This window comes from Macrobrachium nipponense, chromosome 8, assembly GCF_015104395.2.
Source record: "Macrobrachium nipponense isolate FS-2020 chromosome 8, ASM1510439v2, whole genome shotgun sequence".
Taxonomy (NCBI): Eukaryota; Metazoa; Arthropoda; class Malacostraca; order Decapoda; family Palaemonidae; genus Macrobrachium; species Macrobrachium nipponense.
Window position 1 is genome coordinate 39,242,441 of NC_087203.1, and position 27,262 is coordinate 39,269,702.

General features: G+C 38.2%; 2 protein-coding genes across 3 annotated transcripts in view; one reads left to right on the forward strand and one right to left on the reverse strand.

The window, feature by feature from the left end:
• Positions 1-5,085: 5,085 nt before the first annotated feature.
• LOC135222697 (mucin-2-like) overlaps positions 5,086-27,262 on the forward strand; it is a 140,945-nt gene continuing 118,768 nt past the window's right edge. Inside the window, exon 1 of one of the 2 annotated variants that reach the window (XM_064260884.1) lies at positions 5,086-5,432. The gene's annotated coding sequence lies outside the window, so the exon portion shown is untranslated. The remainder of the gene's footprint in view (positions 5,433-27,262) is intronic. The other variant, XM_064260883.1, reaches the window with a different exon arrangement.
• The window catches only part of LOC135222694 (uncharacterized), a 2,867-nt gene continuing 488 nt past the window's right edge, over positions 24,884-27,262 (reverse strand). Inside the window, exons 1-2 of the mRNA XM_064260878.1 lie at positions 27,036-27,262; positions 24,884-25,749 (exon numbers count right to left, since the gene is read on the reverse strand). The exon at positions 27,036-27,262 is cut by the window's right edge and continues 488 nt beyond it. Coding sequence (XP_064116948.1) covers positions 25,579-25,749; positions 27,036-27,262 — 398 coding nt within the window. The 3' untranslated portion in view covers positions 24,884-25,578. The remainder of the gene's footprint in view (positions 25,750-27,035) is intronic.

Here is a 27,262-nt window from a genome sequence, read left to right on the forward strand (position 1 = left end):
GTATTTCCACAGGAACAGATTAAGAAATGAACATGCTATCTTACAGCCTAATTATAGGCTAGTCTAGTTTACAAATAGATAACTGCTAAATAGCCTATGGTTAAATATGAACATTCTGAAAGTTTTTGCTGATTTTGACGATATTGTCGCAAACACTAGCCTAACCCATTAACACTACCTTAGTGAGAAACCATATCTTTCAAATTAAAGCTAAGCTGTGAGGTAGGGGTGTGTGACTCCCTGGTCCCACCCAAGATTAACCAGAACCTGGTTCTCTCTTCCCTATGTCAACGCCACCAGTTTCCCACGGGGAGCCAGGTTGCCAAGGGTTACCCCAATGCTTCCAATATACAGCCTATAGGCTAAATACTATATTCAACAGAATCACCCCAAAAATCATCATAAAGGTCATTGACCTATTTCATCTTGTTCAGAATGAAAATTATTAGGTTAGGTAGGTAATCCTATCATAAGAGTTAGGCTACCTGTCATCCTAAAGATATTGTGATAAGGTATGTAAATGATTGAATGGCCTCCTCACAACCACCTGGACAGTAGCGCGACCACCTTCCCAAAAAATTACTTTTAACACTTACTTCGAGAGGAAAGTAGAGGTCTCGAGGTGTTGCTTCCAGGGCCGCTGGGTCGTGACTGATGTCTATCCTGGGTTACAAATAGTGCTAAAGTTATTTTTGGGAAGGTGGTCGCCAGGAGGCCATTTCATCAATTACCCTGGTAGTTAACCTAGAACAGAGTTTTATTAGTAGGTAGCTATACTAGATACTAGGTAGTAGCTAGGTAATATCCACTCGTTCAGTTAAGGGATACCCTAGGCTTATGTTCCCAGCCTAGCCTGAGCCAGCAAGAACTTGAAGCATCATAGGCTAGTAGCTACCTACCTACCTACTACCTATATTACATAACCTAACCAATGTCTCTGTAGCCTCGGCTACTCTATGGTGTTTTATTGATTGATTGAGTTATACCCTTTAGGCATACATGCCAAGCACTGGGGTACCTAAGGCCATTCAGCGCTGAAACGGAAATGGACAGTGAAAAGGTTTGAAAGGTGTAACAGGAGGAAAACCTCACAGTTTTTTGGTTCGTCCTAGTTTACCAGAAACAAGATTGGATGATCTTGACTACCCTACTACCTACTAGGTACACAATTCTCCTTATAGCTACACTAGCCTGACCATGGTTTAGTTTACCCTATTATCATTTAATTTATTCTATTTTGAACAGGTAATATCAACCATATAGAGCGTAACTATGATACTAAAAGGAACATCAGGTTAGATTTGTCCACGGGTGCCACGAGCCCGCACACTTTGGACCTACTAAACCTAGGTTACCATGACGCTTTGTCATAATTAATCTAACCTTAATGTGTCGATGGTTTTATTTCAGCCTCGATACTGATAAATCCAACAAAGTAAGTACTTAATGATGACGAAATAGGTGCACACCGTGAAGCAGGATAACGGAACAATATTCACAATTTTACGCAAAACTCGCGTATTTGTTTACAATTGTATTTTGCAACCCGTGAAAGAGTTGTACAGGCGACCGTGCAGCCGTAGTACTATATTTTTCGGAATATCAATGAGTATCAAAAGCTATGAATGGTTTAAAAGGACATAGAAATAACACACGGTATTTGCCACTTAATTCTTAAAGATAAACAGCGTGAATTTTTCCAACGTGGCGAAATATAATTTCAGTCGCCAGTCAGCACTCAGCAGCAAAGGTGTTAGCCAAAGCTGTCTTTAAGATGTACTGTCAGTTTATCTTTATTAGATGAACAGTTCAAGAATTAGAATTAGAATGTAATAAAATTGATATTTGAGAAGTTAGTAAGCTACTTCCAAAGCGGAATGACATGCATGTGGTGATCATTCGTATTCGAAGAGCTTTCGTATACATATCATTTGAAATATGTCAAGAAATTGCAAATATTCTTTCAGTGTAATTCTTTTCTCACTTGATAGGTGTAAAACATGCATATATGGCTAAAATTATGTTATCAAATATCCTAAGTATCCTGCAACTTATTTAAAGATGAACAAGAGGTGCGAAATTTTAGTATTATTTCTCTTTGTTATTGAGGAGCATTCCATACATATCGGGTGCGTTCGTTGCCGGTATCGTTTTATTTTAGTTTTACTTCAAAGGGAAATACCGTAGGTCCTCCAGTTAATAGTTGTAAAATTGATATGAAGATAGAGAATTTAAATAACGTGAATGAAAATGGAGAAAGAATTATAAAAAAAAAAGTTCACAATTCTCATCATGCTTACGGACTATCACTATGTTCCGACTTCTGTTATACAAGCGATTATATAAAATAATAGGAAGACCTAGAAATATCCGAAAAGGGGTTTTTGCGTTGAGTTGACGATGCAGGAATTTTAGGATAAGATATTTATGATCTATTTATTAGAATGGGAATGCAAAATATAAATAATGTGCATTTTAAACAGTATAGAAAAATTATTTCTAACAAAATACAGTGTATTTATTTTAATTTTCGTTGGTGAAACAACGCTTTATTTGACTGTAGATTTTAGCATGTGCCCCGAGTAAGCTGGAAGTCGGATTATGCCTTGTTTCTATTAATCAGATAACTTAATTTGACTAATATATAATCAATGAAAGTTTAATTCTTAACTGTTCTCTATGCAACGTCCTTTTTTATTGCATTTATTTAATTTTCGTATTATTTTCGCATATATTTATATTTACCGTTATTATATAGTACTTTATTTATTTTTGTGATGATATTTTACTTGATATGTATTTTATTAAAATTATCTGTTCATATACTAAATTATTTAAGTATTTATTCAATATTTTTCTATTAATTTGTGGGAAAATGTTTTTTTTTAGTATTCACTTATTTATTTTTCCTATTCTTATTTTGTGAGTAATTTATTTATAAGGGCATTTTTACATTTCTTTTAAGTTTTATATATTTGATTATTTATATTTATTCCTTTTTTACTTATTTATTTGGTCGCTTATCTTATTTCACTGGTTTTTATTTATTTACTCATTTTTTTGTTTCATTATATTATTTTTTACTTATTTACTGACTTTATGTATTTCTTTATCCAAATTCCAATTGTTTATCAGTTTCTGTGTTGGTTCTCTTTATCTATTTGTGCATTTAGTTATAAAATGTATTAGTTGTATTCATTTGAATATTATATATATTTAATTATATTTTACTTATTAATTAGTTGTTCTAGTTACTTCGATTATCATTTTTTTTAGATTTTCATTTTTATAAACATTATGATTTTTTCTTTGATATTTCTTTGTTTATTTATTTAGTCATTAAATTTCTAATATGCTTATTTTTATTCTTTGATTTTTCTCATATATTGACTTTTGGATATTTACATAATTATTTATTCCCTTTATTCATTTGATTTTATGTTAATTTTCATTGAACATAATCTATCTTATTTGTCATTTATATTTTCAAATATTTCTTTGTTTGTTCTATAGTAGATATATATATTTCATTTATGATATTTTTATTTATTTTATTCAGTTTGTCATCATTAAACAATCCATCTAATTTCTAGTTATTCATTAATTGTCTTTATTTATTTGTTTCATCTATTTATGTCTCAATCATATAACTTTATTATTTTATCTGTGACTTGTTTGCTTAAGTACTTGTTTGTTTATTTTTATTCATATTCTATTTATCTATTTGCGTATTCATTTTTATATTCATAATTTCACTTAGCTATTTCAGTTCCGTTTTCTTACTCATTGGAAATGTATCTTAATCTATTTTTTCCAATTCATTATTGATTAATTGATATATTCACCTTTTTTTATCTAGATTTCTTCTTCTTCATCATCAAATTAATTGTCGCGTGAAAGTGTCCACTGTCTTATCTGTGCCATGTCTTTCACAAATAACTACTCATCTTTAAGATGTCTTCTTATAGTTCTTATCGAAGTAGTCTGGTGCCTCCAGGTTCTTAGCAAGGTCTAAGGACTATTTCCTGATGTTCCTCAAACTCTTCTGGTACCCATTTGAACCCAGCTGATACTATAGTAGATTCACATCAACCGTGGATCTGATGTCTAGGCCAGTCCCTTACGACGCTCCTGATTGGGTGTTGATAAGCCAAACACAGAGTTAGAAACTCTCACTCTCTCGAGAGAGTTCATATGGGCAGGATGTAGCCTATGTTTCACCTCTCCTGAGTATCCCTCAGGAGAGGTGGAACATATCTCATACCTATGTGAACTCTCTCGAGAGACTGAGAGTTTCCAGCCCTGTGATTGGCTTATCAACAGCAAATCAGGAGCGTTGTAAGGGATGAGCCTAGACATCAGATGCACGGTTGATGTGAATCTACTAGGCTAGAGGTTGCGCGTTGACGTGTCTAAGCATCTTAATCTCCCTATCATCATTATCTCATCTACTACATACAAAACTTGCGTAATTTCATTTATGATATAAATTTTCATTTTATCCTCCCGTCATATTCCTAATATTCTTCTTAAGCTTTCTTTATTAAATCGAAAAACTTGAAATTTCATTGTCAAAGCAAGTACGTATAACAATGCAGTTCTTTTGCCTTCCGCATGATTGAACTTACCCTTGCCAATAGCTGCAGTCGATACGATTTTAGAATCTTATTCAACATGCCCATTTCTTGATCTGCCTTTTGTTTTTAATCGCTAAATTCCAGCTCAGAGAACTTGCCCTGGATTTCACTGTTCGAGAGAGAGAGAGAGAGAGAGAGAGAGAGAGAGAGAGAGAGAGAGAGAGAGAGAGAGAGAGCGTATCCTGCTCGATCTATTATTTCTTCATCTCTACGCCAACTGCTGTCATTACTTTTGTTTTTCATAAATTTATTGACTTTCATGATCCACGTTTTCTGGATATATAACACCAATATTAATAAGTTATTGAAACCACATCGATTAATTAATGATTTCGATCGTATAATAACTTAGTCCCGTCATTTATAGATCTTCTTGTAAGTCATTGGTAAATAGCTAATAACAGTATCAAATTTAGTCGCTAGGGAATAAGTTGCCACCTAAGGAACTTTATGTCTGGCAACTTCATTCGAAGCAAGTGTTCTAGCTTTCGCCATTAATGGAATCATATTCAATTCAAGAGGCTTAGCTTGTGTAGGTTTTTAGTGAAGTGGTCTAAATAACCACTGGAAAATATTACCAAATAGGAGAACGTAGCCGTATAATTTTCAGCGTTTGTGATAAGGTGATTTATGTCTGAGGCAGAAAACTGAAATGCTGCTTTTCCAGAACCGAAGCGAAAATTTGAAGAAGAAGAAGAGTTACCAAATCGCCTGTGATCAAAAGTTTCTCATTCCTTGCAATTTGTGACTGGTGTGAGATTTCTTATATTAGCGGGACATTTCTCCTCCAGAAAGGTAAATGAAGATTTATTTTATCATTTTAACTTGATCAATAATGCAAGTTTTAAATATGCGAATTTATGAACCACAATATTTTTTAGAATAAAAGTCATACAGGAAGCCATTGTTTTCTAGGCTAGGTTATCGTAACCACAATAGTAACCTACTAGGTATACTACTGTTTTTCACACATTTTTAAAGTTATCTTGGTAGTGTAATTGGTTCAGAATTATGCAGTTAGGAAGTAGGGTATTTCAGGAAGTAGGATAAATGTAATTTAGAAAAGTAGAGAAGACAAAGTAGCCTATTACCTACTACCTAGGTACACTGCCATTCAGAGGTCAACCTCGAAGCCCAGCCGGAAATATATAATTTAAACCATTACCTATTGTATTTTGGACCTGAATATATAATTTTTTATCTTGGGTAGCTAATAGGTATTGGTTCTGAACGTTTCTGACATTGGTTTCTTTAGCAAATTAGCTAGGTATCTTACATGTGGGGGTTTCAGTTCCTGATTGCTAGCTATAAGTAATGGTTTAGTGTAAAATTTTATTGCCTAGCGTATGGTAGACCTGTTGAGTACGTGATTTTCCTATGTTTGAACCTGTGTTTTGAACATTTCTGTCATTTCAGCAGCAAATTTGTAGTTTTAGAGATAAGGTTCCATCCCCCTCATTTTCTACAATTTGGTGACCACTTTGGGAAGCCGGGGATTTTGGATGAGGGGAAAACAGAATGAGTGAAATACTAAACCGAGGGAGCTTTTCCCCCTGGACCTCCCCGCGTAACTTAGGCTAGGGTGCCAGGTTCTTAATTGGGGGAGCCCTGGACCCCATGCTAACCTAACTTAGGGCACTGTGAAATGAATACTATTAGGGCTGTGACCTTAACCAAACCTAGAAAGTTTTGCGTTTTTCCACCCAAAAAATTTTGCTGAAAAAATTATTTGTGATAGAGTTTTCCCAGAATGCGCCCAAGTAAATTACCTTATTATTGGATTTAAAAAGAAGTATATTTGTGATAAGGAAAATATGGAAAACTCAACAACAAAATTGTATGGCTCTTGTGTAAAACAAATAAATGGCAGTTTGTCAAACAATCCACTCTCTCACACTCAAAAAAAGTATGAAATATGTGATTAGAAAATAAATAAATATCTAAATATTTACAAAATAATTATACACACACACACACACACACACACATATATATATATATCATATATATATATATACATATATATATATACATATATAATATGCATATATATATACATATATATATATATATATATATATATATATATATATATATATATATATATATATAAAATATGCTTGCAAAAGTAACGAGACTTTCAGTTGAGGGACAGGTAGACGCAGCCAAGATATGTCTCATCACAGTGGCTGACTGAAGGAAATTCCAGTTGCTGGCCATGCCCCCTTCCTCTTGAGGACAGCTTTGATCAGTACTTTTGGAGGGTATTATACCTCTTAAAGCAGTTTCCCCATATGCCGAATGCCACCAGACACTGGCCACTCTGATATGAGGTTTCCATCCTTTTGCCACTCTAGGAGCACACACGGCATCGTTTCTGTCTCCCCATTGGCATTGGCTATTCAAGGACATGTTGAAAGAATGCTGTCTTAAGATGTCCAGTAGGATGCAAGATCCTTGGCCCCATCTTAGGGGATGCTGTTTCCTAGAGGAGATTTGCATCATCATCTCCTTCCTCCAAGACAGCAGGTTATCAGTATTGACAGCGGAAAGATAGTGCTACCTCGCTGGCTTGGCATGCAGCGAGGGGACATGAGGGAGTTTTAGTGTCACAAGCATGCCATTCTTTGATGCCAAAGTAGAGCAGTGCATCTTTTTCAACGCCAGTAGAGTCAGTTTCTATTTATCCGTGCTGTGATTCAGGCTGTAGTATTTGATCTTGTGGTTAAATCTTTGGACTCCAATCATGTACTTGATATACTGTTGTATCACACGTGTATGTTTAAAGTTTGTTGTTTGGAATACTGAATTGCTGCTTCCATATTCACTTTTGGTGCATTAACTCCTCAATTTCTGCACCATCCTGCCAAAACATCATTAAGTTATTCCCTTGGCAGCAGTAGTAGAGTGTATTCCAAGGCACCTTGGAACATGCAAGCACTTGCATTGGCTTAGGTATTGCTCTCATGAGCTGCAAGTTGCCAGTAGTATATGTGCAGTATACTCCAAAAGTTCCATGGACAGGATAACAGAATTGTAAAAGTGATCCATAAAGATATGGTGTCCTTTATTCAATTATGGTGCCAAAAGTCCAAACACAGTATTTTGGGGAATGTACAACACACCATGATAATTATAAAAGTCCAGGACTAATCTGGTTTCAGCCTCACATAAGAAATAAAGCTTGATGCTATTCTTGTCATGGCTTTATGGTTTTATACATGCGACTTACCAGGCAGATATATACTTAGCTATAGACTCCGTCGTCCCCGACAGAATTCAAAACTCGCGGCACACGCTACCGGTAGGTCAGGTGATCTACCATTCCCGCCGCTGGGTGGCGGAATCCCAACCATTCCCGTTTTCTGAGCCAGATTTTCTCTGTCGCTGAGGCCGGCAACAACTGTTGTTTGGTCTCTCCTGATTGGAATTCTGCTCATTTGCCGAGAATTGGTTGGACTCATTTGGTGAAGTACTCTTGTTTATTCTCGGGATTGGCATACGCTTATTTTGGACTGGATTAGGACTTGGATTTGGTTTTTTCTATTAAGATGGCTGAAGTTAAAGTAACACCTAAGTTTAGGGTTTGTGCAAGGGAAGAATGCAGAACTAGGTTGTTTAAAGCAGAGGTAGATCCTCATACGCTTTGTAGTAAATGTAGAGGGTCTGAATGTGCGTTTGATAGAACTTGTGCTGAATGTGAAGGCTTTCGGAGCAAGGATGGAAGGATTTAGCTTCTTATATTAAGAAAAGAGAGAAGGATAGAGCTAGGAAAGCGTCAGCTAGAAGCTCGAGTAGATCTTGTTCTTTTGAGCCTGAATCAGAAATTAACAAACTAGAGATGTTTCTCACCATAAACCTCAGCCCCTTCTCCCTGTGTTGAATCTAAGGATTCATTTTCAGAAATGGAAAAAATGAGATCCTCGATCAGGAGCTTCAGGAGCAGCTTAAAGCTATGAAAACACAAGGTAAGAGTGTCAGTGAATACAGTGACCCCAGTGCGAGTGGAGGGGGCGTCTGATCGGCTCCGCATTGCTCCTAGGCCTAGACCGCTTCCAACTCCCAGGACCAGGGGAGGAGGAATGTCAAAAGCCGCAGGGAGGATGTGGAGCATCCCCAACGATCAGGCGTCCCTTCGGCAGACCCTGAAGTAACGACCCAGGCTGCCTTGGATAGCCGTAGAAAAGGCATCCTGGAAGAGTGTTTTTCTGCGTCGGACTCCTCCTCGTCCAGGCGTGGATGGAGCTCTGCTTCGAAGTCTCGTCCTCTGAAGAGATCGTGAGGGTAGCGCCGAAAGGAGACGCTTTTGATTCAAGCCCAGAGCGATTTCCAGAGGATTTTCCTTCGACTAGTAAGAGGGCGAGAAGACCGTCTCCAGCGCCTCAAGATCCGACAAAGCTTTTCCTGCTTAATCTACAGGAGCAAATATCCGCCTTGGTAGGCGCCTCGACATAGGATTCGTCTCGAAGGAAAGACTCCTCCCTTCCAGTGAAGAGATCAAAATTTTCTTCTCCTGGTAGGAGAGAAGTTTCTCACTCTAGCAGGCGCTCATCACCGGAGAGACTCTCTCGTTCTCCCTTTAAACGATCCTCTCCTATCTATAGGAAGAAAGTTCCCAGCGGTAGCCGCTCGCAGAGCAAGCGGTCAGCTACGTCTCTTAGGAGAAGTCAGGAGTCGGACTCCTCATCTGAGGATCAGGATAGGCGTCAAGAGCCTAAAGAAGCAGGAGCTTGTTAGAAACATAGAGTTGACAGAGCCTAGTAGGCGCCAAGAATATCACAGGCGTATAGAGCCTAACAGACGCCAGGAGTCTTGTGAGAGGCGTCAAGAGCCTACAAGGAGTCACGACAAGCGCCAGGAGTCAAGCAGGCGCCAGGAATCAAGCAGCTTCAGGAGTCGAGCAGGCCGTCAGGAGTCGGGTAGGCGCCAGGAGTCTAACAGACGCCAGAGTCGAGCAGGCGTCAGGAGTTCGAGTAGGCGCCAGGCTCCTTGTACGAGCTTAGGTCAGAGTAAGACCCTTCCTTCGCAACTTTATGAGTTCTTCGGAGAGTAGGAGCCCTTCACCTGGTAGGAAACAGGTGCCTGAGAGAAGATCTCGTGCGTTTAAGAACTCTATTGCGCCTTGTAGTAGCAAGGATTTTGTCACACGGACGACGTTCTTCTTCGTTTGACAGAAGTCCCTCGACAACTAAGAACCGCTCTTCTCCGAAAGGATCCCCGACAGCCGGAGACTTAGAAGAAGTCTCGGATGAAGGATTACCTGTGGATGTAGTAGTCTCTGATTATAAGAGATTGTCCTTGTTGTTTGTTTCAGGAGTTCGGAGATAAGCTTCAACCAGCGGATCCGCCCTCTCCAGGATCTTTGCTATCGAGCACGAAGTCTCCAAAAGCATCCTCATTTGTAAAAATGCGTCCAGCCCTTAGTATGAAAAAAGCGTTCAAAGGATTTGGAGAATGGCTTAAGAATAAAAGAGAGGCGGGCAAGACTGTTTTTTCATGCCTCCTTCAAAGTTGACGGGTAAACATGGAAGATGGTACGATACCCAGGAACCTATGGGCTTAGGACTGCCTCATCGGCAGACGCAGATTACGCTTCCTTAGTAGATTCTTCAAGGAGGCGCGCTCTACTATCAGCAAAAGCGACTTGGGGGGATGTGTGAACTGGACCATCTACTAAAGGGACTCTTTAGGACGCTCGAAGTATTCAATTTTATGGACTGGGCTTTGGGAGCCCTTGCGAAGAGAGCCCAAGATCCCGAATTTGTCACGATGGAAGAATTATCGAGTGTGTTATCGTGTCTGGACAGAGCGGTGATGGACGGTTCGGTGGAAGTGGCTGCTCTTTTTGGATCGGGAGTTTTGAAAAAGAGAGCAGTGTATGGGTCTTTCCTGTCCAAGTCAGTATCTCCTCTACAGAGGTCGGCCTTGCTATATTCGCCACTTTCGAACCACCTTTTCCCACAGGACACGGTGAGGGATGTAGCAAAATCATTAGCTGGAAAAGCCACACAGGATTTACTGACACAGTCAGCAAAGAGGTTCAAGCCTGCGGTTCCTTTTCAAAGAAGGATAAGCACCTCTTCAGCAGCCCTTTCGAGGAGCCTCTTCCTCCTCAAGAACCCCTTTTAGAGGTAGAAGACCGGATACCAGAGGAAGACCTTCCAGGAGACCTGCAGGGAAGGCAAAATGAAGAAGAAGTCCTCCAGATAGCGGTAGGCGCCAGACTGTCGAAACTTTGCCAGAGTCTGGGCGAAGAGAGGGGCGGGGCGTACAGCTGGACCCTCTCGATCCTCGAGAGAGGATACCTCATCCCCTTCAGGGAATATCCTCCCTTACAAGAACTCCAAGGGAGTTAACAGCGAGATACAACGATCCTGTCAAGAGTCAAGCTCTCCTGCAAGCAGTAGAACTTATGTTGCAGAAAAGGGCAATAGAACCGGTTCAAGATCTCCGTTCACCAGGTTTCTACAACCGTCTATTCCTGGTACCAAAAGCCTCGGGCGGGTGGAGGCCGGTTTTGGACGTAAGTGCGCTGAACGTCTTTGTGATCAAGAAGAAGTTCTCGATGGAGACCTCTTCCTCTGTACTTTCTGCTCTTCGTCCAGGGGACTGGATGGTATCCCTGGACCTTCAAGATGCATATTTCCATGTGCCAATTCATCCGGCATCAAGGAAATACCTAAGATTCATGTCACAGGGAAAGAGTGTTTCAATTTCGAGCGCTTTGCTTCGGACTTTCGACGGCCCCGCAAGTCTTCACGGGTATCCTAAGGAATGTGGCGCATTGGCTACATTTAGAGGGGATCAGAATCTCGATGTATTTGGACGACTGGCTAATACGAGCAAAGTCGAAGCAACAGTGTCTGGAGGACCTTTCGGTAACATTAAAGATGACGCAGTCATTGGGACTCCTAGTCAACCTCGAGAAGTCCCAGCTGGATCCCCAGCAGAACATAGTTTATCTGGGGATTCGGATGGATTCTCGGGGTTTTCTAGCGTCTCCGTCAACAGAGAGAATAGAGCGCTGCCTTACAAAGGTGTCAGGATTTCTAGGGAAAGAACATTGTTCCGCGAGGGAGTGGATGAGTTTGCTGGGAACCATTTCCTCCTCGTTGGAGCAGTTCGTTTTCCCTAGGGAGACTGCACCTAAGACCCCTTCAGTATTATCTGAAGGAGAACTGGGATCAAAGTTCCCAGGACCTCGAAGAGTCATTCAGGATAACGGACAAGGTCAAACAAGATCTTCGGTGGTGGTTAGACCCGAAGAAACTCGGTCAAGGAATATCCTTGCACATAAAGAGCCCTCTCCGAGCGTTGTTTGCAGACGCATCGGACGTAGGGTGGGGAGCAACGTTGGATTCGCAAGAAGTGTCGGGAACCTGAAGGAGCTCAGGTGTCCTGGCACATAAACAAAAAGGACTGAAAGCCATTCACCTAGCTCTCTTGCACTTTCAATGAACAGAATATTTTAGGATCGATCATTCAGGTCAATCAGACAAACACGACAGTCCCTAGCATATATCAGGAAGCAAGGGGGAAACTCATTCATTCTCCCTTTACGAGACAGCGAGGGAGTTGTTTTTGCTTTGGGCGCAAGAGAAGCAGATCTCTCTTCTAACGAGATTTATTCAGGGAGAGAGAGATGTTCGAGCGGATCTGCTAAGCAGAAGAGACCAAGTGCTTCCCACCGAATGGACTCTCCACCCTCAAGTGTGCGATCAGTTATGGGGGTTATGGGGAAGGCCGAACGTAGACTTGTTCGCAACCAACTGGAACAAGAGGTTGGAGAATTATTGCAACCCCATCGCGGATCCAAGAGCAATAGCGATAGACGGTCTCCTCATGGATTGGAAGGGAATAGACGGGTACGCTTTTCCCCCTTCAAACTGGTAGGGGAAGTAATAAGAAAGTTTGCCTCCTCAGAGGGAACGAAATTAACTTTGATCGCTCCCTTTTGGCCAGCCCTAGATTGGGTGACAGAGTTGCTGGAGTGGATAGTGGATCTTCCCAGATCGCTCCCACTAAGGAGCGATCTTCTCAAACAACCCCACTTCGACAGGTATCACAAAAAACCTCCCCGCTCTAAGTCTGACTGCCTTCAGACTATCGAAGGACTCGTTAGAGCGAGGGGGTTTTCTCGCGAAGCTTCAAAAGCAATCGCAAGAGCCAGGAGACCATGCCACATTATTACGGGTGTACCAGTCGAAGTGGGAAGTGTTTAGAAGATGGTGCAGGACGCATGAGCTATCCTCTTCCAGTACCTCTATAAGCGACATTGCAAATTTTCTTCTTTACCTTAGAAGAAAGTGTGGCCTAGCGGTATCTACGATCAAGGGGTATAGAAGTATGCTGGCCTCGGTGTTTAGGCATAGGGGTCTGGAGGTGTCGGACAATAAGGATCTACATGACCTTATTAGGTCTTTCGAGACCTCAAAAAGTCAGAATAATAAAAATCCCAGTTGGAACTTGGATATAGTGCTGCATTATTTGATGTCTGAAAGATTCGTACCTTCCAATAATTCTTCTTTTAGGGATTTGACGAGGAAATCTCTATTCCTGTTCGCCTTAGCCACGGCAAAAAGGGTGAGTGAACTTCAAGCGTTAGAGGGCAGAGTGGGGTTTAAGAAGGAGGCTGCAATTTTGCTCTTTTAAGCCTCTCTTCTTAGCCAAGAACGAAAACCCATCAAAACCGTGGCCTAGAAGCTTCGAAGTGAAGGCACTTTCTTCTCTTACGGGGGAAGAAAAGGAGAAGACCCTTTGTCCAGTAAGAGCGCTAAAATTTTATTTACAAAGAAAGTCTCTTTTGGGAGGTACGCAGGAAAGTCTTTGGTGTTCGGTCAAGGATCCTACAAGACCAATATCAAAAAACGCCCTTACGTTTTTCATTAAAGACGTTATTAAGGAAGCGCATCTTAAATGTGGTGAAGAACAATTTAAACTCCTCAGGGTAAAAGCACACGAAGTGAGGGCCATAGCAACCTCAATGGCTTTTCATAAAACGTGGTCCCTTCAAAATCTAATTGAATCCATGTATTGGAAGTGTAACTCAGTGTTCGCCTCTCACTATCTAAAGGATGTGAGAGGTTACTTATGAGAAGTGCTTTTCACTGGGAGCATATGTGTCCGCGGATTTAGTGCTGGGAGGAGGAGCTGAGGTTAATCCTAATTAGTTAGGTTATGTAATTTTAACATTATGGTGTTTGGTTTTATGGTTGACTGAAAGAGGGTATAGGAAGAACCCTTTTCAGTTCTTAGATTTAACATGGTTAGGAAGGTCAGGTGGTCGGGATTAACTTTTGGTCTCCTCGTTGTGCATTATGTAAAGCCTAAAGCTCTGTCATGTAAGAGGGCTAGCCCCCATTGATAAGATACAGGTCAGGCTCTGCCATGTAAGCGGGTAAGCCCCATTGGTACGATCCATGCAGGTTCTGTCGCGTAAGCGGGCTAGCCCCCATTGACATGATCCAGAAGGGCTGTTCGGTCATAGGTGGTTTACCTCACTGAAGCTCTTGAGGCAGGCAGACTAAATGACAGTAATCATGAAGTCTTCAGCCCAAACAGGTAAGAACCAAGGATTGATATCCTACAACAATTGTTGTTTCCCGTTATTAGAATTTTGGTTATATATATAGCTGTCTCTCGCCCTCCACCAAGGGTGTCAATCAGCTAAGTATATATCTGCCTGGTAAGTCGCATGTATAAAAATGATATTGTTAAGATACAATAAAGTTTTATACATACTTACCTGGCAGATATATACGATTAAGGGCCCACCCAGCCTCCCCTCAGGAGACAGGTGTAAGAGAAAATCTGGCTCAGAAAACGGGAATGGTTGGGATTCCGCCACCCAGCGGCGGGAATGGTAGATCACCTGACCTACCGGTAGCGTGTGCCGCGAGTTTTGAATTCTGTCGGGGACGACGGAGTCTATAGCTAAGTATATATCTGCCAGGTAAGTATGTATAAAACTTTATTGTATCTTAACAATATCATTTTATAGACTTTTATGGATAATTTTTTGTAAGGAAGTGTATTCTCATCTAAGGAAAGATTGTGCTGATTATATAGAGCAATGCTCCACGAATGTGTGCAATCCCAGGCATTGTGCAATATTGGTAATATTACATGTGCTATGAAAACTGGGTCCTTATCCACACCTGAACTCTGCAGATTGTGCATACATATTTGTTTCAGTCACCAAATACTTGAGAGACTAGTGTGTTAGAAACAAATGGAAGAAACCAAGTTAGTTGATAGGGACAGGCACAGACATCTCTGGGGTCGCACTGAATGGATGGAAACTGGGGGCGGGTGGATTGGATTATATGACCACATGGACTCCTCATCCGCCATGAGATGCTGCTGTGCTTTGCTTTGTATAACTTCATCTCTTCCACACCGCACAATGCAGTCATGCTTAATGCAGTGGCATATATAAGCCATACATTATGCTGTCTGCTCACCTGTATATTCATCGTCACCATTGTCAACACTAATGTCATTTTCATGATCACCATCATTTTCATTCATGATCACCATCATTTTCACTCCCTTTCCTTCTCATCAAGCTCTGATGTAATCACATCCCTAACATGTTTATTAAAATTTTCTTCTAGCATCCTTTCAAATTCTTCTTTTCTGCACTCATTTTCAATATCTTCCAAATCATCTTCACATGTTTCAGTTTCATCCTGCGTACGTTCACCTCACCATGAGTAGGCTATACCTCAAAACTTGTCATAGTGTAATGAGCAAGTGTGAAGGGCTTCTTCAGAAAATAACCTAACCATGGACCTCCTGCACAGGTGTGTATGGAGGAAAATGCACCTTGTATTTTCAACAGTGTCTGTAAGGTATGGGGAGCTATGCTGAGGGTGAAGCATTCTAGGGGTGTCAGGCACTCCTGGTCATGTAGGACATTGCAAACTAGGTTAAGTTAAGATGTGTTAGTCAGGAGACAGCATCCATAATGCCAATAGCTTGGAAAGGGTAGGGATGGTTGTAGGAGTTGGGGACAGCCTTGGAGTTCATTTATTACCTAGCAGTCCATAGAGGTTACTCTTGCAATGTTCCTTTAATCTGCGTTGTAAATGGTAGTAGTGAAAGCTTTGGGGACCAAATGGAAGTGGCTTCATAGGTTAGGTTAGGTTAGTTTGCTTAGCCCCACTTGATTGCTGATTTTGGTAAGTTCTTTTCTCAAATGATGATGGATATGAAGCATAGGTTTTTCCCATTGTATCTTTCGTGCATGTTTTGTCTGATTTTTTTTATTACATTTTTATTGGTACTATTCACCAGATTTTGTTCTTTCCCAACAAAATAAGCCACTTTGACACACTGGTTCCTCCTATATTGTCAGGGGTATGGCCTAACACACTTTAGTGGTTTGTCGTGCAGTGTAAAGACCAAGTTATTGTATTCATAACGTATTTGAGAAAAGAGAACGTTTTTCCATTTTTAGTTTTTCATAATAAAGGTTAATAATCATTACTCTTCTGTAGTTACCCAACCGAAAACGTAAATTGTTCTCGAAATGTGGAAGAATTAACGGTGTGGGACACAAATTAATATGTAATCTCTCTTTGATCGTGGCTTTAAATTTGAGAACGCTGTGATAATCGTGGTAATAGAGAATAAAGATGCGCATGAACAAATAAAAGAATAACTTATTCTATGATTGGTAAATCATGGGGATAGAAAATAAAGATATACGTGGACAAGTAAAAGAAGAATAAACCTTTCATATTTGATTAATAAATTTTGGTGATAGAGTACAAAGATATTCATGAGCAAATAAGAAAAATAATTATATCATTGTTTGATTAGATGCTGTTGTTAAATTGTATCACAGTTTGTGAAACAGGGCTTTTTGTCCTTAAGCTGGATGTTACACGGTGGTGCAGTCGTCTTGGGGAAAGGAATTTAAATTTGCAAAACTTCTCAAATGAAGGTTTTATTCTGTTTTTTGGTTAAATGATGAGTTTTATTCGGTCAGCCTATTGCCAGAGGTACTCTCCCATTATTTCCCCCCATTAATTACGCATAATATTCGGAAATTAATCCGCGGAATCGTTCGTTTTCGTTTGTAGTGGTTACCCCTTTGATAATTTACGGTTTTCTTTGGTGCACAGTACTTTCGCCTATAGTGCCGTTTTAGGGTAAAACATACGTAAATAAGTTTGCGCCGCTTTACACAACTTAGGCATATTTGAGGCTTTAGAATTCGTTTAAAACAGTCATGGAAAATGTATCATGAACTGTGACCAAGAGTGCATTTAGATTCTTTGAAAGTTATTCATAGTTGCCGTCCTTGAGGTATAAAAACTCAAGGTTGGCTCTTTCACGCTTCTTGTGGAACCAAATCTGTTCATTTCTGTTGGGCTTCCTTTAATATGGGAATTCAGTGGTAATAAGTTGGCAGGCAGGAATGCGAAAGAAGCCAATTTAAATAATTGCAGTGCTGTAAAATTGTCCCCCACTATGATATGAAAAGACAAATTAAGTCATATGTTAAGGAAGTGGCAAGAGAGGTGGCTTCCACCTCCTTCCCCCCCTCCCCCTGCCACATTGCCAATAATACTAAATATAAAAGCATTGAAAATAATAACCATTACCCCTTGACCTACAAACTTTATTGCTAACGAAAAGGTTGAAGTCGTTGTAAGCCGTTTGAGGATCGAATGTGACCGTCTCACTCGTATATACAATTTAGATTATGAAAATCTTTGATGAAAATCACGTACTCATGCCTCATGTGCATTTATGTTTTAGCAAATTTTTATTTTTTCAACATATGATGAGATACAGGGTGCTATGCATTTTGAATGCAAAATCAACTTATATATAATAGCTAGTTACATTATTGTAACATCCTGTGTTTTTTTTTTTTTAATCGTTTATCAACTAACTACATTTACAGTTTTTCGTGTGAGACTAACAGCTAAATTTTGGTCTTAAGTTTTAGTTCATTTGTTCCTATCAAGACTTTCACATTAGTTTTCAACATGCTCTTAGTATGATTCTTTGATTTTTAAATAATTTTTTTTAATCGTTCTTGATTTTCACCTAGAAATGCTATTATTTTTACCGTGCTACTTTGGCTTGTATCTACGCGTCACATCCGAGGTGCTAGTATTAAATATGGCGGAAGGTCAATGGGACGTCGTGTTTAGTACCAGCCCCTCGGGGATCAAAGTATCATGTACACCCATTTCTATATTGTATGGTCGACAAATTATGTTAATAAACGATACCATTGATCGCCGAGGGGCTAGTACTAAATACGGCGTCCCATTGAGCTTCCGCCATGTTTAGTACTATAGTAGATTCACATCAACGTGCATTTGACGTCTAGGTCAGTCCCTTACGACGCTCCTGATTGGCTCATTTTTCTCTTGATAAGCCAGTCACAGGGCTGGAAACTCTCAGTCTGTCGAGAGAGTTCACGTAGCAGGATGTATGTTCCACCTCTCTTTTCAAAAGTATTCCTCAGGAGAGCTCGGAACACTGATGCTGCCTATGTGAACTCTCGAGAGACTGAGTTTCCAGCCGTGTGATTGGCTTATCAACAGCCAATCAGGAGCGTCGCAAGGGGGAGGCCTAGCCATCAGATGCATGGTTGATGTAAATCTACTATAGCACCTCGGAAGTGACGCTTAGGTAACAAGGCTAAGTATTATCATGTTGGCTGCGAAATGAAAGTGCTCACTGACCAGAAGTTGGGATTTGAACAAAACCATTGTTCCTCACATACGAACCACATTTCAGACCTCGTTGTCACGTACGGTCATTCTGACTTCAGATCATTGCTAGTGGGTTGTCATAACAGAGAATGCTCGCTACCATAGAGATCAAAGAACTCGCCTGAGGGAATTTGATGGTTGGATTACTTGAAATTACTTTCCTCTTGGCTGAATGACCTGAAAGGCCCCATTGTTTGGTCTTCAAAGTTAGAATGATGTGGATTTTATAATTTTAGCGAAAACTCCGTATTGCAGCTTTATCACGATTTTAAAACTGTTTACAGTATATAATTTTTTGCATAGAGCAAATGCCATCGTTCCCGAATCACATTCAGGGTTTAGACGAAGTACGTTTGAAGGTTTTAGAAAGAAGACTAACAAAATAATACATTAAAAGGACTAAATATATATAATATAAAATAATAATTATAAAGATATATATATATATATATATATATATATTTATATATATATATTTATATAATATATAATATATATATTATATATATATATCTATATATTATAAATTTTAAAGCAGAAAGTTGCCACAATTAATTTACGATCTTCATTTATTTTTAACGGCATTGATTTATTAATGTAAGTGTATATTTACGCTAGTGCAGCAGAGAGAGAGAGAGAGAGAGAGAGAAGAGAGAGAGAGAGAGAGAGAGAGAGAGAGAGAGAGAGGTGGGTGGGGGGGCTTTGGAGAAGAATTTCATATATATATTTTTTTTCTCTTACTATCTCTAAAATGGTAAGGAAGCGAGTTTCGCTGCATGGGGAGGTAATTAACCTTGGATATTTCGAGTTACTTGAATGCCTCTGGACGACATCTTGCCTTGGGTTTAGACGGTGATGACGTCAGGTTTTTGTATAGAATTTTTGTTTTTATTTCTTGTCAGGTTCTTAGTTTTTTTTTTTTTTTTTGCTTGTCAGGCTCTTACACATTTTTTCTTTTGTCAGATTCTTATATATATATATATATATATATATATACTATATATATATATATATATATAGATATCTATATATATATATATATATATATGTATAACAGAATCACGAAAGTTAGGAACGTGATAAAATCCATAAATAAAGATAAATGCCACGAAGGAAAAATAAACGAAGGAGTCTGCGAGATCTTTCGGCTGACAAGCCCTTTACTGAAGCAGCTACTGACAAAAATACGAGGAAAGACAATACAAGAAGGTTCGTATAACTGACAGATAGGGATTATAAAAGGATTAGTGCCTAGAATCCGACACACCTGGAAGATAAGAAACCTTCCCAAACAAGCATAAACAAAGGGTGCAATTAAAGGTTTAAGACAATCATCTTAGATACAATCTCCAGACAATTAAAGGATTATAGGTGACAGCTATACGGAACCTGGTAGACAAAACCATATTCACAAAAAATGACAGACATACATTACAATAAAGTTTTTTTTAATAACTCTAAGGCAACTGATTTTTATTTAAGTCAGTAATTATATATTTGAGGTCATTCTTAAACATGTTACAGATACAAGGGTCTAAATGAAAAAGGCCACGACTAACATTGAAATTACAATGAAAAGTAAGTTGTATTAAAGCAGATTCTAAAAGATTTCGTGATAAGACATCTCTTGACCGTGCAATTACTGAACTGTCAATCCAATTAATTCGGTGGTTGTTTTCACTTAAATGAATAAATAATGCATTAGATTTTTGCCCAGTTTTTACAGAGTATTTATGCTGGCTTAGCCTTACTTCTAAGCCCTTGCTCGACTGTCCGAGGTAGAATGAGGGACAATCCATACATGGAATTTTATATATTATGTTGTTGCTTTCTCTGGGGCCATTTTTTATTAACATTCTTTTTAGTGTGTTATTATAGGAAGAAACAAGGTTGACATTAAAAGCTTTTAACAATGGTTTAATGGTTTCAAATCCGTTAAAATAAGGCAAACTGAGAATGTTCTTAGAATTTTCTTTCTGTGTGTGTTTTCAGTATAAAACTTTTTGTGGGCTTTATTATAACAAATGTCTAATATATGTGAAGGATAGCATAAATCTTTCCCTATTTTTCTTATGTATTCAATTTCTTGATCCAAATATTGTGGACTGACAATTCGTAATGCTCGTAAAAACATAGAGGAAAAAATTGATATTTTTATATTAAGATGGTGGCCTGAGAAGAAATGAACATAAGTTAAGTTGTTAGTCGGTTTCCTATAAATACTGAATTTACATTGAAATGGTTCTCTATGTATCAAAACGTCTAAGAAAGGGAGGCAATTGTCTTTTTCTAATTCTAGAGTAAACTTAATCGATGGTACCTGGTTATTTAAGTTAGAGAGTAAATCATTTACATCAATACCGACAGGAAGAACAGCTAAACAATCATCAACGTAACGATACCACTTTACAGGAATATGAATGATATTAGGTAAGTAGCGTTTTTCGAAGAATTCCATATACAGGTTTGAGAGCAATGGTGATAAAGGATTTCCCATTGCCATGCCAAAAATTTGTTGATAAAATTCACCATTGAATATAAACTTACAATCACAAATGCACAAACTCGTGAGTGAAATAATGTGACTTATAGGTAGAGGTAATTCATGCTGGGTTAGTTTCATTGCTAAGATATTCTAAAATAGAGTCTATAGGGACTTTAGTAAAAAGAGAAACATACGTCAAAACTAACGAATCTATCAGTAGGGCAAAGAGCAATTTTGTATAATTTATCAACTAAATCTAGAGAATTATATATATGAGAATCGGAGATGGTTCCAAGTAACGGGGACAAGATCTTAGTGATATATTTCGAGAGTTTATTTAATGAAATTGAACAACAGTACTCATAATAGGCCGCATAGGGTTATTTTCTTTGTGCGTTTTGACTAATCCATATAAGTAAGGTAGCGAAGGAGAATTGACTGACAATTTGCCTAGTAGTTCTGTTTTATCTTTAAGGATACTTTTCACTATGCTTATTGAAGTTTTTTATTGGACTTGATCCAAGAGGATTTTTTGTTAGTTTTTTATAAGTCACATCATCATCCAGTAGGGCTTGCATACGTGATATGTAGTCAGCTTTATCTAAAATTACTATACTATTTGACTTATCAGCTTTTGTGATGTGGATAGTATTGTCCTTTTTAAGATCGGTCAAACTTTTCTTATAGCGAGCAGGGAAGTTACTTTCATGCTTAACATTGGCAGCTCCGTAAACAATACCTTTAATCATGTCGACATGATTTTGAGGAAGATCACAATATTTTTCAAATTTACTTAGGGTGATCCACCCAATCATTAGAGCCGAAGGTCTACTTGTTGCAAAGAAGGATAAACCATATCCAAGCGCACTCACAACATTTTCACTTATTTGTTTACTAGATAAGTTAACAACACAATCTTGACGTGCACAATTAGTCCAATCACTGCTATCAATAAGATTTTTTAGTTTTCTGTCGAGTTTCCTTTTCAGGGCATCTGTAGTCCTACGTAGTTTTTCGTAAATTTCCCGTCGCAGCGAGTCCTTCCAATCAGCCGGGATAGAATGATTGAAAGAGATCCTTGTTCTTTCCAGTTCCTTGAATTTTTCTTTCTCTTCTTGCTTGGCGGCTGCTATGTGCTGTTTCAACATCATGGCACTAAATTCATTGAATGGGTGATTGTCATATCTTCTTAGACGGCGTGGCAGCAAGGATTTAGGGAGCACTTGTTCAGAAAGGCACTTCTTCAGGAACTTAAGACGAATTCTGGTTGAATGTGCAGCCACAAGAGACTTGGAGAAGGTAGTGACAACACATCTCAAAAGAGGAAACAGGATAGCGAAAGTAAACGTGGCCCTCATTATGTATAACAGAATCACGAAAGTTAGGAACGTGATAAATCCATAAATAAAGATAAATGCCACGAAGGAAAAATAAACGAAGGAGTCTGCGAGATCTTTCGGCTGACAAGCCCTTTACTGAAGCAGCTACTGACAAAAATACGAGGAAAGACAATACAAGAAGGTTCGTATAACTGACAGATAGGGATTATAAAAGGATTAGTGCCTAGAATCCGACACACCTGGAAGATAAGAAACCTTCCCAAACAAGCATAAACAAAGGGTGCTTGTTTATGCATAGTGAAAAGTATCCTTAAAGATAAAACAGAACTACTAGGCAAATTGTCAGTCAATTCTCCTTCGCTACCTTACTTATATGGATTAGTCAAAACGCACAAAGAAAATAACCCTATGCGGCCTATTATCAGTACTGTTGGTTCAATTTCATATAAACTCTCGAAATATATCACTAAGATCTTGTCCCCGTTACTTGGAACCATCTCCGATTCTCATATATATAATTCTCTAGATTTAGTTGATAAATTATACAAAATTGCTCTTTGCCCTAATGATAGATTCGTTAGTTTTGACGTATGTTCTCTTTTTACTAAAGTCCCTATAGACTCTATTTTAGAATATCTTAGCAATGAACTAACTCAGCATGAATTACCTCTACCTATAAGTCACATTATTTCACTCACGAGTTTGTGCATTTGTGATTGTAAGTTTATATTCAATGGTGAATTTTATCAACAAATTTTTGGCATGGCAATGGGAAATCCTTTATCACCATTGCTCTCAAACCTGTATATGGAATTCTTCGAAAAACGCTACTTACCTAATATCATTCATATTCCTGTAAAGTGGTATCGTTACGTTGATGATTGTTTAGCTGTTCTTCCTGTCGGTATTGATGTAAATGATTTACTCTCTAACTTAAATAACCATGGTACCATCGATTAAGTTTACTCTAGAATTAGAAAAAGACAATTGCCTCCCTTTCTTAGACGTTTTGATACATAGAGAACCATTTCAATGTAAATTCAGTATTTATAGGAAACCGACTAACAACTTAACTTATGTTCATTTCTTCTCAGGCCACCATCTTAATATAAAAATATCAATTTTTTCCTCTATGTTTTTACGAGCATTACGAATTGTCAGTCCACAATATTTGGATCAAGAAATTGAATACATAAGAAAAATAGGGAAAGATTTATGCTATCCTTCACATATATTAGACAATTTGTTATAATAAAGCCCACAAAAAGTTTTATACTGAAAACAAAACACACAGAAAGAAAATTCTAAGAACATTCTCAGTTTGCCTTATTTTAACGGATTTGAAACCATTAAACCATTGTTAAAAGCTTTTAATGTCAACCTTGTTTCTTCCTATAATAACACACTAAAAAGAATGTTAATAAAAAATGGCCCCAGAGAAAAGCAACAACATAATATATAAAAATTCCATGTATGGATTGTCCCTCATTCTACCTCGGACAGTCGAGCAAGGGCTTAGAAGTAAGGCTAAGCCAGCATAAATACTCTGTAAAAACTGGGCAAAAATCTAATGCATTATTTATTCATTTAAGTGAAAACAACCACCGAATTAATTGGATTGACAGTTCAGTAATTGCACGGTCAAGAGATGTCTTATCACGAAATCTTTTAGAAGTCTGCTTTAATACAACTTACTTTTCATTGTAATTTCAATGTTAGTCGTGGCCTTTTTCATTTAGACCCTTGTATCTGTAACATGTTTAAGAATGACCTCAAATATATAATTACTGACTTAAATAAAAATCAGTTGCCTTAGAGTTATTAAAAAAAAACTTTATTGTAATGTATGTCTGTCATTTTTTGTGAATATGGTTTTGTCTACCAGGTTCCGTATAGCTGTCACCTATAATCCTTTAATTGTCTGGAGATTGTATCTAAGATGATTGTCTTAAACCTTTAATTGCACCCTTTGTTTATGCTTGTTTGGGAAGGTTTCTTATCCTCCAGGTGTGTCCGGATTCTAGGCACTAATCCTTTTATAATCCCTATCTGTCAGTTATACGAACCTTCTTGTATTGTCTTTCCTCGTATTTTTGTCAGTAGCTGCTTCAGTAAAGGGCTTGTCAGCCGAAAGATCTCGCAGACTCCTTCGTTTATTTTTCCTTCGTGGCATGTTTATCTTTATATATATATATATATACTTATAATATATATATATATATACTATATATATAATCATATTTATACATATATACATACATACATATTGATTTTGTTTGTCAGGTTCTTATAATTTTTTTTGCCTCAGGTTCTTTCAGATTATTTTTGCTTCTAAGGTTTTTATATAATGTTTTTTTGATTGTTAGGTTCTATATATATATTATATATATATATATATATATATATATATAGATATATTTATATATATATATATATATATATATATATTGCTTGTCAAGTTCTTATATAGATGCTTGTATCGGTTCATATATATTATATATATATATATATATATATATATATATATATAGATATATATATATATATATATATAGATATAATATAGTATATATATATTCCTTGTCATATTTGCTTATATAAAGTATTTTTGCTTATATTTAACAATTGCTTAACGTAAGCCGTTTCCTTTCACTTGAAATTATGGAGAATGAAAAAGACTCCCTTTTACATAGATTTTTATTGAGAAAAATAAATAACTTAGATATTAGCAATGGCTAAAAAAGTACAAAAGTTTTTTTAGAGCAAGCAGATGCCCTTCTCGACGTATTAACAGAACACCACAACGAGATGTGCCGTCACTGCAGCATGTGAAGCCTTCATGCATTTTTTTTTTCCACAACAAAATACACGATTCTTGTGTCTTGTGCAGTGTTACAGTAAAATGCCTAGGCACAGTAAAGCAAATCCACAGAAGCCCATTCTATAATGATCCATTTGTACTGTGTAGCAGTTAATACCTAGGAACAATTAACCAAATCCACAAAAGCCCATTCTACACTGATTCCTTTGTACTAACTTGCATCGACAAACCCACAGCGCACCACATCACATCAATGAATGACCACGGAGTTCCCACGGCGTACATGTTACGACGCCTAGGAATGATAGAAGGTCAAACTTCACCTTGCAAAAGCTAAACCCGAACGTCAAAACAAAACAACGACGACGCTCTACGGAGCGTCGTTAGTTTTAAACACTTGTCCGGAATCGCTAGGCCTACGATTCTGAGTCGGCCCGGAATCGCTATAGGCCTACGATTCTGAGCCGGCATATGGTTCGTATTCAACGCTGACCACGAAGCCCCCTCAGTTGAGTGATTTTATGTCGCCCCCTTCGTTCCTTCAGGGGAATTTCTACTCGGGTATAAGCAGTTGTGAAGGAAGAGGCGACTTGTTCCTCGGCGACAAGGGTTCCTGCAACAAAAGCTGGTCCTCCATTTGCATAATTGGGACGCTCAGCGCTGCTAGCAGCGATTTGTTGGAGCTGGTGAGCGTCTCTCTGTCGTCTTCGTCATTCCCGGTAATCTGGCGGGAAGAGATAAAAGGTGTATTAGTTGCATTGTAGCAACAACAAGATATAATAATGATATTTCATAAAAATCTCATAGTGAGTCATTAAAATGGCGAAGAAATCCACAGTGGTGTAAATGTAAGCACATATCCATGTATATTTCTAAGTACCATGTACATCACTGTGGATTTCCTCACTATTAATAACTGGTGGTTAAAACCAATATAAATAATAGTAATGATGATTTACTAGTACTACCAACATTAGTGTAAACTCCAGTAACGTTAAGTTGAACTTGAGTGTAGAAACACAGCTGGGTTCTAGACTCATGAAGAGAGGCTAAAATAATCATCGTATAATAACTGAACTAAGCTGGAAGTAATTTTGTAATTAATTGATTTTTCATCCAAATGAGATCAAATAGTCAGTATACCACGTATATTTGATTAAAATTTACTTTATTTCTACATTCTTCAAATTTGTTAGGATAACGAACTACCGTGTATTTTTAAAGGTGCATAAGAACAAAAAAAAAAAAAAGCAAAGAAAACGAAACAAAGGAGAAACGAAGGCGTAAAACAAATGACCCTGGTAACAGATGCTTCTTAATATTGCAGTAAACAAGGAAATTCCCCTAGAAACGACAAAGGGAATTCCTCTGATAATTGCAGGCTGAAGGCTTTGGTTGCGTACTCAAGGTAAGGTGGTAGGGGGGGGGGCGATTATCCAGGGACTGGTATGCAGTAGACTTTCTCCTTTAACCGTAATTTACGCATACTCTTCCCCAATGGGTGTTTACGTATGGCATCGTTAGTTTAAAATAAATAAATTTGAACGGCACCTATTTCCGATACGCAATGGGTTGGTCATTGCGTAACGGAGGTAGGTGCAGTTCAAATTAATATATATATTTTTTAATTTTATTAAGACAGCGTGAATATTGTGGTAAATTTGAAGAATACGTTTTTAAACAGTTTATAAAAGAAAGTAATGGAAAACTAAACCAGTTTTGTTTATTGTAAATTTATAACCAAATGTTTGGTTATATATGGTCCTTGAAATGGGTATGGGAGGAGAAAGGTTGTCGAAATAGCTCCTGAAGTCTTCGAACGTTTATACCTTTGCCACAGTTTTTAAAAGTTCAGATTTAGTGTAGTTGCTGCATGTGACATTATATTATAGAGTATGCTTAAATGTCGATATATGGATTAATGTCTGTTCTGTGGCGTGCGTTTAATGAATTAAATACATTGGCGTTGAGTAATAGGTTCAATAAGGTCATCGTTTGTCATGGACTCACCAGATACTCCAGGCGCGAAGCTGAGGACACCCGCGGAACTCCACTGTGCAGTGAACGCTTTGAATGCACAGGCGCGCTTGGATGTCGCGTTCTTCCATGGGTATGGACGCCGAGTACTGCTTGATGTTGTTGCTTCTGATCGTCCGGAAGAAATCCCAAGGCTACGTTGCCCAATTCCCTGGGTAATTCATACCCTGTGTAGTCTAAAACTTCTAGTTCTTGATGGA